At 38.5% G+C, this 16,445-nt stretch overlaps 1 protein-coding gene across 3 annotated transcripts in view; it reads right to left on the bottom strand.

Moving 5' to 3' along the window:
* Window positions 1–12,998, bottom strand: part of phyhiplb (phytanoyl-CoA 2-hydroxylase interacting protein-like b) — a 29,680-nt gene extending 16,682 nt beyond the window's left edge. Inside the window, exon 1 of one of the 3 annotated variants that reach the window (XM_053639802.1) lies at window positions 12,804–12,998. In XM_053639802.1, the coding sequence (XP_053495777.1) occupies window positions 12,804–12,909 (106 nt within the window). In that variant the 5' untranslated portion in view covers window positions 12,910–12,998. Of the gene's footprint in view, window positions 1–46; window positions 192–4,516; window positions 4,606–12,803 lie in introns of those variants that run through there. The other 2 variants (XM_053639805.1, XM_053639803.1) reach the window with 2 other exon arrangements.
* Window positions 12,999–16,445: the final 3,447 nt, after the last annotated feature.

Here is a 16,445-nt window from a genome sequence, read left to right as displayed (position 1 = left end):
TTATTCTAACCTGTATTAACCATCTTTCTGTAATAAACCTTTTTACCTTCAGAGGACGAGTCTGCGAGTGTTGTCTAATTTCCACGACAATTTGGCTTCTCCTGGCTGGGCTGCGCGAGTCTTTCAGGTTTTCTGGACAACAAGCAAACCGGAGGACGTTCGTGGAAAAGTTTCACCTTGAAACTTGTGCAGAGCGAAAGACCGATGCAGCCTTACCTCTGACTGGTAGGAATCATCAAGAATTTAGAATTAGAATTAGAATTTTATGAAGTCATTGTGTATTGCTGTCTGTATGGAAGGGAGTCAATGATATAAGAAATGCATGTATTACATTGAGAGAAGTATTACATGGAGAGATTTCTTATAAGAACTTCCAGGAACTTCGCCTCTGCGACGGCAGAGAGATTGGTGTTTTTTAGATCACAGCTTCAACACTAAGATAACTACCAACAGGTATATATATATATATATATATATATATATATATATATATATATATATATATATATATATATAGAGAGAGAGAGAGAGAGAGAGAGAGAGAGAGAGAGAGAGAGAGATAATAATGGTAAAAATATTTGCTAATAGAAAGAGTCCGTTTCGAGGAATAAATAAGTAAAGAGAGTTCTTATTAAGAAGCGCAAGAGGTGTAGTATTTTTACGGCGGATTATTATCAAGTGGCATGCCCCATCGACTCATTCCCTCATATCAGCGGTACATGATATATTTGGCAAATTTAACGCACAAGTAAATTTTAGAGATAAAAATAAATAATAAAATAATAATTATTATTAAAAAAACGGTTTTAGGCAGACACGGTTTAGTGTATCTAGCCATTATATCATTTAGGGCACTACAGACTTAGTGTATGTGCCCACTCCCCAGCATAACTTTGGCTGCTTCAAGAATAGGTCTGAGATTGATATTCATTTCCCTAATTTCATTCTCAAAAGCATCAGTTTGTGTACTAGACCCTATAACTAAGCACCTTCTTAAACAAATACTACCAGAAATACTAACTCCTCCCTTAGTATAGGCTATGAACCTAAATCATAAACTAGCAAGTATCAGATCAATTATTAAAAACTGACCTTAACCCTATAGGCCAATATCAAACATTCCCTATATCTTCAAGATCCTAGAACAGGTGGTAGCTCAGCAGCTACAGTAATCTAATACTAGCAAAGGAATGACGTCCATTAAATCTTTAAGTCAGGTTATAGGCCTCATCGCAGTACTGGAACAGCATTGGTTAAAGTAGTAAATGACCTACTACTGGCCTCTGATCAGCATTGTGTCTCCTTGCTTGTGTCAATCTCAGTGGAGCTTTTGATACTATAGATCTTAATATTCTTCTAGAAAGACTGGAACATTTTGTTGAAATTAAGGAAATGTGTTTTTTTTTTTTTTTTTTTTTTTTTTTTTTAAATCTTGTTCCACAAGATTTCCATGTTTGGTGTTCTTGGGCCACTGCTTTTTTCATTGTATAAGCCACATTTATGTATAATTATTCATAATGATGGTATTAACTTCCACTGCTATGCTCCCACACAGCTGTATGTTACCAGGTGTGCCAGGTGACAAACACCAGCTTAATAATGCTGAGGAATATGCAAAGGAAATTAGACACTGAATGCTGAATAACTTCCTCATACTATATTTGGACAAGACAGAAGTATTTCAACTACGGCTACAGGCAGCTAGAAGTAAACTTTCTGTTTATGTAGCAACTTTTGAGGGTGTTTCATTTCCTTTCCATCTTGGCATGATTATTGACTCCAGTGTCTCATATATAATATAAGACAATGAATTTTTTACTTAGACAACTGCTGCATTTCCATCCTGGTTCCTCAATAACTTACGAAGGAAAGAGACAGACAGAGAGAGAGAGAGAGAGAGAGAGAGAGAGACAGAGAGAGAGAGCTGTACTGTGCTGTCCTCTTGAACAAGAGTTGAAGATTAAAAGTCACACCTCAATGAGAGGACCGAGTTATCACACAGACGTAGAGACAGATACTCTCTAGTCTGCTGTGCTTTTTAATCATCATCTATTCTCTCCTGCAACAAAAGGAACTCAAGGAATAAGAGCTCACCTTCAAAAATCATACCAAAGATTACAAGGAATCTCTTGCTGATTCCCTGATTAAAAGGCAGGGAAAGGATGAAGACAAGCACAGATTTTTGGAAAGGTATGTCTATATCTAATTACAGAGCAGAGTGTCTATACAGGTCATTGAAGCAACAAATTAATAGCCCATCTCTCATAACACACACTCACGCATACTTGCTGGCTGTGGCATGGAATTAATTCTGATCTGATAACCCTGCAGCAAAAAAATACAAACTGAGATTAATTTCCATACTTAGGAATAATTCAGGGTTAATAAAATTCCCCATAATTAACACTAGGGCAGGAACTGTGCTTTTGTAGATGTCTGTCACATATGGATCAACTTTCCACATTTCATATTGTTCAAATGGATTTCTTTGGGATTTTAGGCCACTGACCCACACAAAATAGTCCAAAATGTCAATCTTAACAACAAAAAAACCCAACCTATATTCTTTAATTTGTTCATTTGTAGCGACCCTCTTGGGAACACTGTGCATGAGGCGGGAATACACTTTGGATGTTTGCCCGTCCATCACAGGGCATCATGCACATACTTTCACACACTTATTTACACCCAGGGGCAACCTCGAATAGCCAACCTACTAGTATGGTTTGGGGGTGGGAGAACAACTGGAGAACACAGAGGAGACATGGACATGGCAAGAACATATAAAACTCCACATAGACAGTAATCCAAGCTCAGGATTGAATTGGGAACCCTCTTAGATGGCAATGCTACTCTATGCCACTGTGCCACCAAAAAACATGTAAGTAAGAAACTGAAAATTTTTGACTGCACATATAATTTTTGACTACACTCACCCTCTTGAGACAATATTTGGTAGAACAACTTTTTTTCTGCAGTTACATCTGTGACTCCTTTGAGATCTCAGTCCTGCAAATTTTGCCCTTTGTTCTCTGTCATTTTTGCCCAGAATTCTCCCCAGGGATTTTCAAGTATTGTCACATATTCTCAATTGGCTTTGGGTTTTTCCTGCTGAGAGTTAAATCAGTTAAGTCCAAAAAGTTCTCATCACACCAGACCAGACCAGAGACCATTTTGGGGCCATTTTGCCTCTCACATGCCCTTTGGCAAACTGGGATTTGATCTTGATCTTTCTTCTTGGCACTGTTCCATAAAGCAGTTTCCCCCATTTCTGCTATTGATCTGTCCAGCTTCTTCAGAGGTACTCTTGGCCTCCTGGTTGCTTTTCTGACCATTACTTCCTTACCTGATCATGGGGTTTTGTTAAATAGCCTCTGTATTCTTTTCATTTTTCAGTAATGGATATAATGTTTTTATTTTTATTTTGAGGTCATGTGACTCTTTAATTTTACACAGCCAGACTCCATTAAACTAATTATGTGACTTATTAAAACAGCTGATAGCTAATTTTACAGCTTTTGTCCCGTTTGACAATATGGACTATACTGTGTAGATCTGTGACATACATTTCCAATTAAATGTTCATTCCAGAAAACTGAGAATGTCCAAAGTGGTTGAATACTTATGCACGGCACTGTCTGTTTCCAAATGAAATGACAATGCATGCACCATTAATAACTGAACAGCAAGGTCTAAAAGAGGATTACAATCAGACAGTGGCATTTTAAATTTTAGATTAAAATCTGAATCTTAATGCACAGATGTTTGTGCTTACAGCAATCTTTGACCTTAACTAAACTCCATTAGTAATAACAGGCAATAAAGCTAGCAGGTGACAGAATATGACCAGTGCTCTTTAATATGCTTAGTGTTTTACTGTCAATGCATAATTAATTCCACTCATCTGTAACAGTCAGTCAGTCTAATTCATACCATATATTCTGCATAATCTAAAGATAATTTATGAAGCAGAAAACCCATAAATCAACAATAAACAACTCATGCAGCACTAACCACTTGCATTACAATCACTGTCAAACAGAAAAGAAAAAAAAACCCAGGCACTTCTTCCACTACATGGAGCCAAGTTTTCATTGCACTGTCCTGGGAATACAGAACCTCACAAACTTTTCTCCTTGTAAGGGCATTTTAATGGAAACCAAACCAGAATCATTATTTAGGGGTTTATTGCTGGACTGTCCCAAGATACAAATTGTTCAAAGCAAATATAATATTATTACAGACTTTACATTTTCTTGCAGCATGCATGCTGTTACATTTTCAGTTCCATGTGATGGTATTAGAAAGATAACCAACTTGAATAGATACGTCTTAGAAGAATCAAATGAGTAAGCAGAAAACTTTCTTAACCAACCCCAATGGTGGCAGGATATATTTTCAAAATTCAGTAGATTACTCTTCCCTCCTTTCCAAATGTAAACTTTAGCCCAAAGCAAAACAGCTGGTGGTTTAAGAAGGTCTGGAAAAGATTAGTGTCAAAGAGAAAAGTACCTACCAGCTCAAAAAAACACCGTCTTGTAACAGCTTCGCTAGATGTCCTTTGCTCATACTGTGCGAAGCACACTGTGGTGTCCTAACTAAGTATGCACAAGTGTCCGGCTAAAGCACTAATGCTACGTGCCTGTGCACTTGCCTTAAAGGGAGACTGCCATGCTCCCAGGGGAGGAGCACGGATTATGTCATCAGCTAAGGCTCTCATGATTAGAACCTGTCAGAAATGAGAATGAGCGAAACAAAGAGGGAGGTGGAATGAGATGAATTTTTTTTTAGCATGATAAGCTCCTGGCTGCAGAAGCTGAATACAATTCCCATTAGGAAGAGAAGTCCGAATGTTCTCACCCCCGCCCTTCTGTCTGCTTTCTGCTCATTCTGTCACTTTTTCAAAAGATTGCGTCATTTTTTTTTATTCGCCAAGTGATCTACTTGATCCACGTTCATTAATTATTTAATTAATTGTACTCCGTGCACTATAAAGGGTTAAATTTTGTGTCTCACTCACAGCCATTCGGTTATTACAGCTAATCCAGGTCTCTGAGGCATGTTTTCTTTTGCCTTTCAGACTATCTGTTCCTGTTCCAAGTTAAAGCTAATGGAGGAATTTCCACCCACACACTGTATGGATTCTGTACTGTATATAAGTCCAGGGACACTCATGTGACCAGATCACAATAGACAGACAGAGCACACAAGGCTGCTGACAAAGCGTGTCTTCATTCTCCCTGCTCTCCCTGATCTTCACTTTACTGAGCCCTACAAGGACGTTATTCAGCACAAGGACCTTCCCTCTGAACTGTGTCACCCTCCTCACCACCACGCTGAACAGCGTGGGGAAAAGACCATGCTTTTGTTCTATTCATCCGGAGTAGTAATTAACACAAAAACATGGCATTGAGGGAGGCTCATACAGTACAAAGCACTTAGGAAAGTCATTTTGGAACCCAGTGCGTGAGCCCCACTGCCTATTAATAGCATTTGCCTTCTTAAGATTCCTTTATATGGAGGGAACAGTAGAAAAGCACCAGCAATACAGTACAATGCAGAAGAAGAACAATGCAGCGCCTTACTTAAACATTGTCGCAGACAACGAAAGGGTCTAGTATCAGCCTAAAAATTACTCCCATTTAAAAAGCCCCCTGTGTAATTTAGTCTTATTATAAGCTGTACTAGCTAAACCACTCATTAAGTAGCATCACTTGGACATGAATGGGCATAGCAGGACAGAGCTGGTGCTGTCACGGTGAGACGACAACACAATCTCGCCTCATCTCCTCTCAGGCTCATAAACTATGCAGGTGCACCTGTGAGCACCATGTCTGCCCATGTAATGCTTCTCCACATTTCTCCATTGAGACCTATGCTGAAGATGGAATAAAAGAGAACAGAAGAGCTTGGGCTTTATCAGACCATTCTTGTGCCTGCAGCAGTGCTTAAAATTTTGATCAGCTGCCCTATAAATAACCTATGCTTCATTGTTTAATTCTTAAATCAGTCCGGGAGGATGGTGGAGACAATCTGTCTTCTTGATAGAGGTAGAGGAGCAAATGTTAACCTTCTGAGGGGAATTATAGGGATGGTGTTTACCATGGAGGATGACTCATGGCTAGGATTCACCCAAAGTAAAGACCAATCCTGAACACATATTCATAAAACGCACAAAAATAGACAGTGCAACATGTCAACAAAGTTAACATTTTGACATATTAAGTGCCTTGTAGAAGTATTCACCTCCTTTGAACTTTCCCATATTTTGTGGCATTACAATCTGGAAGTGAAAAGGACTTAAATGGGATTTCTACCATTTCATTTACACAATATGCCTAACATTTAAAGGTACATTTTGTTTTATTATTGTGACACAAAGGTTAATTAAAGAAAACAGCAGACATTTGTTGGTTGCGTAAGTATTCACCCCTTTGGATTTGGCTACAATTACAGCTGCAATTCTTCTATCATATTTTCCCGTATTTAGCTCCAACCATCTTGCCGTCAACTTTGACCAGTTTACCAGTGCCTGCTGGTGATCCTCACAACATGATTCTACCACCACCATGATTCACTGCAGGGGTGGTGTTTGCAGTGTGATTAATAGTTTTGAGTTTCCAGCAAATGTAGTACTTTGTAGCATGGCCAAAAAGTTCCAGCTTGGTCTCATCAGATCAGAGAAAGTTATAAACGTGTTTTCACCACAAGTGTCCACCAGGCCTTTTGGTGAAATCCACTTGGTTAATGACTTTAATCTTGCCACTCTTCCATAAACCCAGGTTTTTTGAGTGTCAGGGCTATGGATGTCCTGTGAACAGCTTCTCTCATCTGAGCTGTAGATCATTACAGCTCTTTCAGAGTTACCCTTGCCCTCTCGGTTGCTTCTCTAACAAAATTCCTGCTTACCCTTTCAATGACTTATGGTTGATGGTCTCCTCTAGACAGAGTCATGATTGTGCCATAATATTTACATTTCTAATAATGGATTTAATGGTGGTTTGCAGGATGTTCAAAGTTTGGTTGACTGAAATTTCACCATCTGTCCTGATCAGAAGTGCACCATGGACACACTCCATATATTATAACGCTGGCAACACTTCAATTGTTTAAAAAAAGGACACCGATTCTTCACACTGAGTCAAGAGATTTTTAGCAGATGTAATTAAAATGCACCCATCTTAATGACAGCTCTAGATAGGCTTGAATTTCATTATGGTTAACCACTTGGGCTTTCGTCTGCCCCAGAGAGCAAGCGCTCATCTTATGAAACAGCTGAGACATGCGTCTATGCTTTATAAAGTCGAGCACCATTGGACAGGCCTGTAGAGGTGCAGTAAGATTTGCAGATGCACTTTTTGCTTTCTTTTTCCAGACACTATTTTTTGTGAGTAAAATAATGCATAGGATTTGGGTGTTATATACAGTATTCTTAGTATTTTTATGGCCATTAGCAATAAGTTGATGAGAAGGGGCATGTATATAAAACAAGGTTGGGTTAGAATGCAGACATTATCAAGAGACACAGCTGCAATATCCAATTAAATCAGCACCTCATTAAAAACCGTGGACAGATTTCACATGATATTTTTAGTGGTAGAATTTACTAGCAGACTGAAAGAACATATACAAAAAAACATGTTCACTCATGTGAGCAGTCAAGGAAAGCATTTATATTGACTAATTCCTCATTTTTACATGAGGCAATGAATTTGGATTTGGTGAGTGGGGTATTTTATTAGTTTTAGACATTATATGGATTCTATAAATGAAATGATGTGTGATAACATGTCAGCTTTCTGATTTGCATTTACCAGCCATGGCAAAGATGTTTGATTTTATGGCCCTAGTTAGCAATAGGGTGATATTTATACTGAAGTGAGGTGATGAAAGTATTGAACATCCAAAATACGTAAGAAATTGGACTGCACTTTTTAGGCTAGTCAGCGAAATACAGAAAAGAAATTCTGGTGTACGCTCAAGCAAATTAGCAATAAATTATCATTATATCAGCCTGCAAAAAAATAGAACCCATATACGTTTGGTGCTTTCTGGATAATGATAGTAATATCAGTGATAAAGGAGAATGTTGACATTTTGAAATCAGAGAAAATAATGTTGTTATTGTTTGCTTTAATCCTGTGATAATTGCATTTCACAGTGCCTTCACATTGACTATGAGATTTACAGAAGCATCACAGGACATGCCGAAAACTTCTTCAAAGAACACAAATAATTAGTTTTATAAATAGAGATGTGTTAATTTATTGTTAGGTGAAAATGCAGCTGCTCTCTTACAAACCTTTCATGTGTACTGTTAATTAGGGACAAAGTGTGAAACCATGAATTAAGTGGCTATGATAGGAAGCAGGGCAACATGGCTAGTGAAAGTGAATGTTGGCAGTCACCCATAGTCCAGTATGTCTGACTGTGCAGTCTCGCCAGGTGCTGAGGAGAGTCCAAAATCAGCGCATTAGGCCAACATTAAGAGTACAGGAGCATATGGATGGCCCAGCAGGGGTGTCTACAAAACCTGATGAAGCCTGGAACCTCAGCACCTCACATGTCATAAGAAGAGACCTATTTTTGGAGGATATGTAACAGTTTCTATAGTATATTTAACAATATACTACATTGTGCGTGTCTGTCATTCTTGGCAATTGAACTCACAAATATCTGGTCACTATCAACAGTTCTTAAATCCAGATACACTAAGAACACTTAATACATATAAAATATTCTCTTAAAGAGCATCTGAAGTACTTTTACACTTCCACAAGCTGAACTCTGGCACAATTTCAAAAGAAAATGTGCAACCCTGAACTTTTCCACCATGTTGGCCCTTTTGGGCATGCCCATTATTTCAGTAAACCCAGCAGCAGCTAAAGGTTATACACAAATGTCACTCTTCAATCTCTGAACAGGCTCTCTGAGGGTTAGGTTTGCGTGTAGCATTCAGAAATTTGAACCAGTTTTCAGGGAGCATTGGCTATAATTGTATGCTATTGCTCAGGGTTAAGCAACTAAGAATTCTATTTTCATAGTATACATTGTACTTACTAGCAATTTCAATGAATTTTCAGGACACTGTGATAAGTCTGCTAGAGTCTATTGCTAATCCATGCATCAATATTTTATATCAAGATTTTATACTGTAGCATTACACATTGTAAATCATTTTAAGGCAAGTATTTTTACCCATTTACGAAACTTTTGGTCATGATTCCGATCTTGCTTGTATATAATAATGTAATATATATAATCTTCTAAATATATATACACACATATATATATATATATATATATATATATATATATATATATATATATATATATATATATATATATGGTTTGGGTGTTCTATGTATAAGCACAACCAGAATTATTTTGAGAGATTGCCAGAAACATATCTCTTTAGCATTCATCGGTCTGTTCCACTGGCAAAGTAGCAGATTGTGTAAATTTGAGTCAGATATATACCAGGCACCCATGAATAGAGCGGCAAATATGAGATGTGACTGTGTAGCACTCTGCATTCAGCCAGACTCAGTGTGATTACTTCATACTGTGTGTGAAATATAGCTGTCATTGATACCACCCCACTTGCAATGTGTTTTGAAAGGAGGAACGGGAACGGATATGATGTGCTAGCACATGGAGACACAAAACATATCTGGGACAATCACTAGTCTTGAATTAACACCTTGGACACAAAAGAAGACTTAGAAGACAGGGGTTAATTCAACACTGGGGAAGGGCAGCACAATCCCACTGATTGGTTTGGCAGTTGTAGTTGTATGTAGCTGAAGGTCTTGCTAGAAGTAAACTTTTTTATTGAATGTCAGGCTGCAAATTCTGGGAGCTTTTTTATTTTAATTAATAAGTCATAGAGCTATAATCTCTTGGTTTCAAAGTCCACTGGCTTAAATGACCCTTCTATTATTGGTTTCTGCCTGCGCCTAATTAAACACAGTAACATCATTGGCGTAGACGCATCCAAACAGCCAATACTGCCACACTAAGCATGAATGGGCTAATAATGATGAATCAAATCTTTTTTTCTGCCCATGTTTGTCTTTTCTCAAAGCCACAAGCTCTGCGGACACAATTAGTAAATTGATGGCCTGTGCTAAATTGCTCTATTCATTTGGTAGGTGGGTGGGCAGGCTTGACAGATGGCAAAGTCTCCCCTGGACCCAGTGCTCACCCACACAGCTGGACCATGCAGAAGCAAGCATTTAAAAACTCGCACCATCAGTCTTCCTCGAAAGGGCTGCCCCAGCTGGGGTTTCTAGGGCTTTTCCCAAGGGTTACATATCCCCTCACCACATTATAGTCTGCCTATCTTCACATATTAATGACTCTGGATGGAAACCAAATGAAGTGGCTGATACAAAACAACACGTCACCGGTGAGGTGAATCAGGAGGTAGAAAGCACAGGGATGAGTTGGGACTGAACAGAATGTTCCAGCATGACTCAGCCATATTGATTATACTCGCATCATGCCCCATGATCTGCCACATCAGCCCTGGATGCCATGTGTGCAAAATGAGAGAGCCACCAGCATTTGTATGTTGGTCTATTGGGAACATATGGGCACATGTTACTGTCCCACCCCCACTATAATAACAAAGAATGACATCACAAGATCCCATCTGGCATCGGAATCTGTATTAGAGCATGCATGTTTAAATAAAGTAGACCGTTTTCAATGGCGCACGCAGAACTGATTTCAAATCAGCATGTTAGTGAGGAGAAAGCAATGTACATGAACAACTGACATACAATGCAAAAACTCATACTCTTTCTGGGTTCTTTTATTTCACCACAAACCATCATAGTTAGAACACACACTCTTTGTCTCTCTCTCTCTCTCTCTCTCTCTCTCGCTCCCTCTCTCTATCGCTATCTCTCAGCCTAGCCAAAGGGGCTCCAGGTTCCTCTAACAGAGTGCTAGTGCTGGTGTGGAATATAAAGTAGCCCTGCTAAGAAATTCACTCGAGCACACACACATTAGCCATGTTCTTCAAATCCAAACTGTGTAACAAATGTACTGCAGGGTGTACATTTTGTATACCTCATGATGCACATAAGCATGCAGCCTATGTTATATTCCGGAGAAGAAACATCCTGAAAGTCCTGAATAGTCCTGAATGACATGGCGTCCTTGCTGCTAATAAAATAAAGTTTACCCCAGGACAGGTTAGGAGTATATACATTTGTCAGTAGTGCCTAATATTTAAGGACAGTCTCAAGGACGAGCACATCAGTATCACCATAAGTCACAGCCCTTAATGAATGTTTAAGGGAGGAAAGTAATCATGCTGGATATGTTATCAAAATCTGTAGTGTTGAATTTAAATCAGTGATTAATTATAGTGTGTATGTAGGCACTCTGTAAGTTGTACTTCGACAGTGTGGGTAGTCAGTCCTGCTAAAAAAACAATAGAAACCGTCATGGAATTTGTAATGGTTTTAATGGGACTTGTATTGGTTTTAATGGAAACTGTAATGGTCCTTGTGGGTCTCTGCTGGGAATTTGTTGCCTTCTATTGGTGGCATGATATGTCTAACGGATACCATTAAGGACCAATACTGATAATGGTAATGCTTTTAATGGTTAACTGATAGCTTATAATGGTATATGTAGTGGAAACAATTCGAATTTCTGTGATGGTTGAACTATTTTTTTATTATTTATTTATTTATTTTTTTATCAGCAGGGGAGTTACTTTATTTCTCACTCTAGAGATTATTAAATTTTTCCCTAAAGGCATACCTGCTAAAAACAACAACAACAACAACAACACCCCACTAGAAACCCTCATGGAATTTGTAATGGTTTGACTGGTTACAATTGGTATTGTAAGCGTTTTAATGGAAACTGTATTGGTCCATGTGGGTCTCCACTGGTCATTAATTGCCTTCTATTTGTGACATGTTATGTTTAGTGGATACCAGTATGGACCAATAAAGGTAATGGTTAATGGTTTTAATGGTTAACTGATGGTTTGTAATGGTATTTTAAAAAATTTTTACAGTTTTTTTTATCAGCATGGAGTTACTTTATTTCTCACTCTAAAGCTTATTCTATTATTTCCCCAACACCACTGCTTCTAAACCATTAGACTTTAATAGAAATGGCCTCCATGCTCCTAAGTCACCTTGCTTCATTGAAAAGCGCACTGCGAATCCCACTCTTCTTGAGAGAAGATGAATCAGCACAATGTGCTGTTATAGATCAGACCTATAGACCAAATTGTGTTTGTTTTCTAGCTCATAAGTGGGCATAGAGGTTAGTTAAATCTAACATAGAATTTGTTCCTTGTAAGAGAAAGGCGGGTGTCTTGTCTCAACCCCCACCACCCCAGCAGTCTTGTGAGTCTCCGAGAGGTACGTGTCCATGGTGCTGAAAATCAGACTCAAGTCGAAACAAACGCTGTTCTTTATTCCAGGGCACGTGCTCGTCTTTCAGAAGTTGAAATAAAGGCGAAAGCTCGCGCCCAAATTAGATTAGACTAAACCAGTCTATAAAATCTATCACAGTGCTGATTTGGCTAGCAACCATTAATCCAACACTTCTCAAAAAAAAAAAAAAAAAGATTTCTTAATAAGATTTCTTATTCTGCCACGAGAACTATCTGTGTCGAGAGAAATACGAATAAAGGCAACCTTTGATTGCAACAGGAGGAAACCGAAACCTTTCCATACGCGCGCGCGCACACACACACACACACACACACCAAATGAGAGTGTGTTTGAGAGAGAGAAATGACTTAGCTGGACAATAAACACTGCTACCTTCTCTGTCACAAATCTGGATCGCGTCCAAGCTCAGATTCTTCATCACGTCCTCGCACGGGCTCGTGGGGCTGCTCACACTGCGAGCCACGCGTGGCACCTCCATTTCTTCTCACTGATGATATCCCGGCAGCAGATCCTGCACTGAGCGGCTCGCCTTGCCTTCCTCCTCTGTCCCCTACCCGGCTTTCTCAATGCGTGACGTCAGCAAGTCGTCAGGATGGCTTTGTGGTAAGGATGGGCTGTGTACTGGTACACCAGTACTCCTGGTACACACTCCTGCAGGTTACACCAGCACTGCTCACTCACATGTTCTGCTCGTTATAATTATTAAACAGTGGATGTTCTATTGACCCAAAGTCATGCCTTTATATACATATATATATATATGTATATATATATACATACACACACACATATATCCATCCATCTTCTACCGCGGGGGAATCTGGAGGGATTCCAATCCCAGGGAGCATCGGGCACCTGGACAGGGTGCCAGTCCATCGCAGGGTTAGCACAATCACATACACACTCACACACCCATTCATACACTACGGACACTTTAGACACGCCAGTCAGCATGTCTTTGGACTGGGGGAGGAAACCCCCGCAGCACGGGGAGAACATGCAAACTCCGCACACACATCCCAGTGGGATTTGAACCCCAGACCCTGAAGGCGTGAGGCGAACGTGCTAACCATTAAGCCACCGTGCGCCCCACACACATATATACTGTGCAAAAGTCTTAAACAGATGCAAAGAAATTCTGTTTAGCAAATATGCCTTCAAAAATAAGGAAATTAAATGTTTCTACATTTTAAAAAAAAATACTATAAAGAGCAGTAAACAGTAATAAATAAAACAATAGTCAATATTTGGTGTGATGACCTGCTGCTTAAAAAAAATGTGTAGTCTCAGGTAGAATTAGTGCAGTTTTATAAGGAAAGGAGCTGTAAGTGTTATTGAGCATCTTGCAGAACCAGCCACGGTTCTTTTGGGGACTTTGACTTTCAAACTCGCTTCTTATTTTTGTAGCAAAACCCAGCAGCCTCAATTATGTCTGAAAAGTGTCTCTTATGTAATATTCTGCTGTCTTTTATGACATGCAAACATTTTTCTGTAACACTTAATTTTCTGCCTAAAAACTAACATGTTTTTTTGTACTGACTCGATAATGTAGAAGTCATAAAATAAAAATCTATAACAAAGTTTGTACCAAAACAAATAGTGTACCTAAGACTTTGGCACAGTACATATGTATACTCTATATATACTCAGGAAAATTTATATTATATCCAACCATCTTAATAACACTTTGTTTTAAGGAACACAAATAAGGTCTTGTTATTTGTTAAATTTGCAATTCTATCTATCTATCTATCTATCTATCTATCTATCTATCTATCCATCTATCTATCTATCTACCTTCTAGCTTCTTCACTATGTATTAGTCTTTATTCATAAATACTTGTATTAGTACATAAAGTGCTGTGGAAAAGTATTTGATTTCTTTTGTTTTGTGTAGATCTCATACAGTTTTTAGACGATAATGTTATTTATTGAAGCAAAAAAGTTATCCAATACCAGTGGGCCTGTGTGAAAATGTATTTGACCCCATAGTTACTAATTCCCCAAATCTGTGAAACTGCATTCATAATGGGGTTGAGCTGGACTAGACACAACCAGACCTGATTGCTGCAAACCCTGTTCAATCACATCAGCACTTAAATAGAACTTTTTCAACAGCAGGAAGTAGGTTAAAAGGTCTTACCCATTAACACAAAATACCAAAGTTGAAGAAATTCCAGAAACGATGAGGAAGAAGGTGATTGAAATAGATCAGTCTGGAAAGGGTTATAAAGCTATTTCAAAGGCTCTGGGACTCCAAAGAACCACAGTGAGAGCCTTCATCTCCAAATGGAAAAACTCGGCACAGTAGTGAACCTTTCCAAAAGTGGCCGACCTTCCAATATTCCTCCAAGAGCACAGCAACGACTCATCCAGCAAGTCACAAAAGAGACAAGGACAACATCAAAGGACCTACAGGCCTCTCTTGCATCAATAAAGGTCACTATTGTTGCATCAATAAAGGTTCATGACTCCACTATCAGAAAGACACGGGGCAAAAATGGCATCCATGGAAGAGTGGTGAGGTGGAAACCACTGCTAACCGAAAAGAACATTAAGACTCGTCTGAACTTTGCCAAAACACACCTTGATGATCCTCAAACATTTTGGGAGAATATCCTGTGGATTGATGAGTTGAATGTGGAACTGTTTGGAAGACAGGAGTCCCGTTACATCTGGCGTAAACCAAACACAGAATTCCACAAAAAGAACATCATAACTATGGTCAAGCATGGTGGTGGCAGTGTGATGCTTTGCTGCTTCAGGGCCTGGGCAACTTGCAATAATTGAGTGAAACATGAATTCTGATCTCAACCAGAAAATCCTAAAGGAGAATATCCGGTCTTAAGTCCGTAAGTTGAAACTCAAGTGCAACTGAATTATGAACCATGACAATGATCCAAAGCACTGGAGCAATTCCACATCTAAATAGCTCAAAAAAGCTAAATTAAAGTTTTGAAGTGGCCTGGTCAAAGTCCTGACTTGAACCAATCGAGATGCTGTGGCAGGATCTTAAACAGGCAGTTCATGCTGGTAAACCCTACAGTGTGGCTGAACTAAAGCAGTTCTGCAAAGAACAGTGGGCAAAAATTCCACCACAGTGCTGTGAAAGACTGATCAAAGACCAGTTATCAGAAGCGTTTGGTTGCAACAAGATTTTAAGAGGGCAGTTAGTTTTTCACATGGGTGTTGGATAACTTTTATTTTGCTTCAATAAAAATAATTAAAAAATTAAGGTTGCCTTTGTTTTTTGTTGTATTTCGTTTGAAGATCTAAAACTATTTAGTATGAGATATAGACAAAAACAAAGAAATACATGGAGATTTCTTATGTCAAACAAATGACTAATATTTACCTTACTATTTGTGATTATGCGCAATAAACACATTATTAAAACCTTTTTATACAAACTAATGAATAATCTAAATTCACAGCTTATTAGACTCCACATATCTCCACAAATAAAGAAGCAACAAGACCTAAATGAACCTCTTATACATTATGTATGCCATAAAATAAAATGTTACCAATACTTCACTTTAAATATCAGTGATATAAATTATAGATACACATTAGATTACATTGTAGATAAGACAAAAACCTTCCACATGCTTCAGAATTATTTTAGAATATGTATCTGTGCACAAATGTGGAGTGGAAACAAAAAACGGAGAGAACTCGCACATTCGCAGAAGACACACATTCACACATGTGCACCTAAGTGCAATTTAGAATCATTAATAAAATATATATTACTACTACTACTACTACTACTAATAATAATAATAATAATAAGTGGTATACAAGATTCTATGCACTACCCTAATTCACCCTGTTCGTGTTCGTGTTGAGATTTAGATTGTTCAGATCTACATTGTCATTCGATCTTATCTGCTTTAGTTACAGTAGTTTAACATCACAAATATCTTTCTCTCTCTTAGTCTCTGTGTTGAAATACAAACTGCTGTATCCTGCACAAGACAGCTGTGCTGCCTCAAAATGCAATGTGACCTT

Source organism: Ictalurus furcatus, chromosome 13 (genome assembly GCF_023375685.1).
Source record: "Ictalurus furcatus strain D&B chromosome 13, Billie_1.0, whole genome shotgun sequence".
Taxonomy (NCBI): domain Eukaryota; kingdom Metazoa; phylum Chordata; class Actinopteri; order Siluriformes; family Ictaluridae; genus Ictalurus; species Ictalurus furcatus.
The sequence above is the reverse complement of the archived record's forward strand: the minus strand, read 5'-3'. Positions and strand labels throughout refer to the sequence as shown.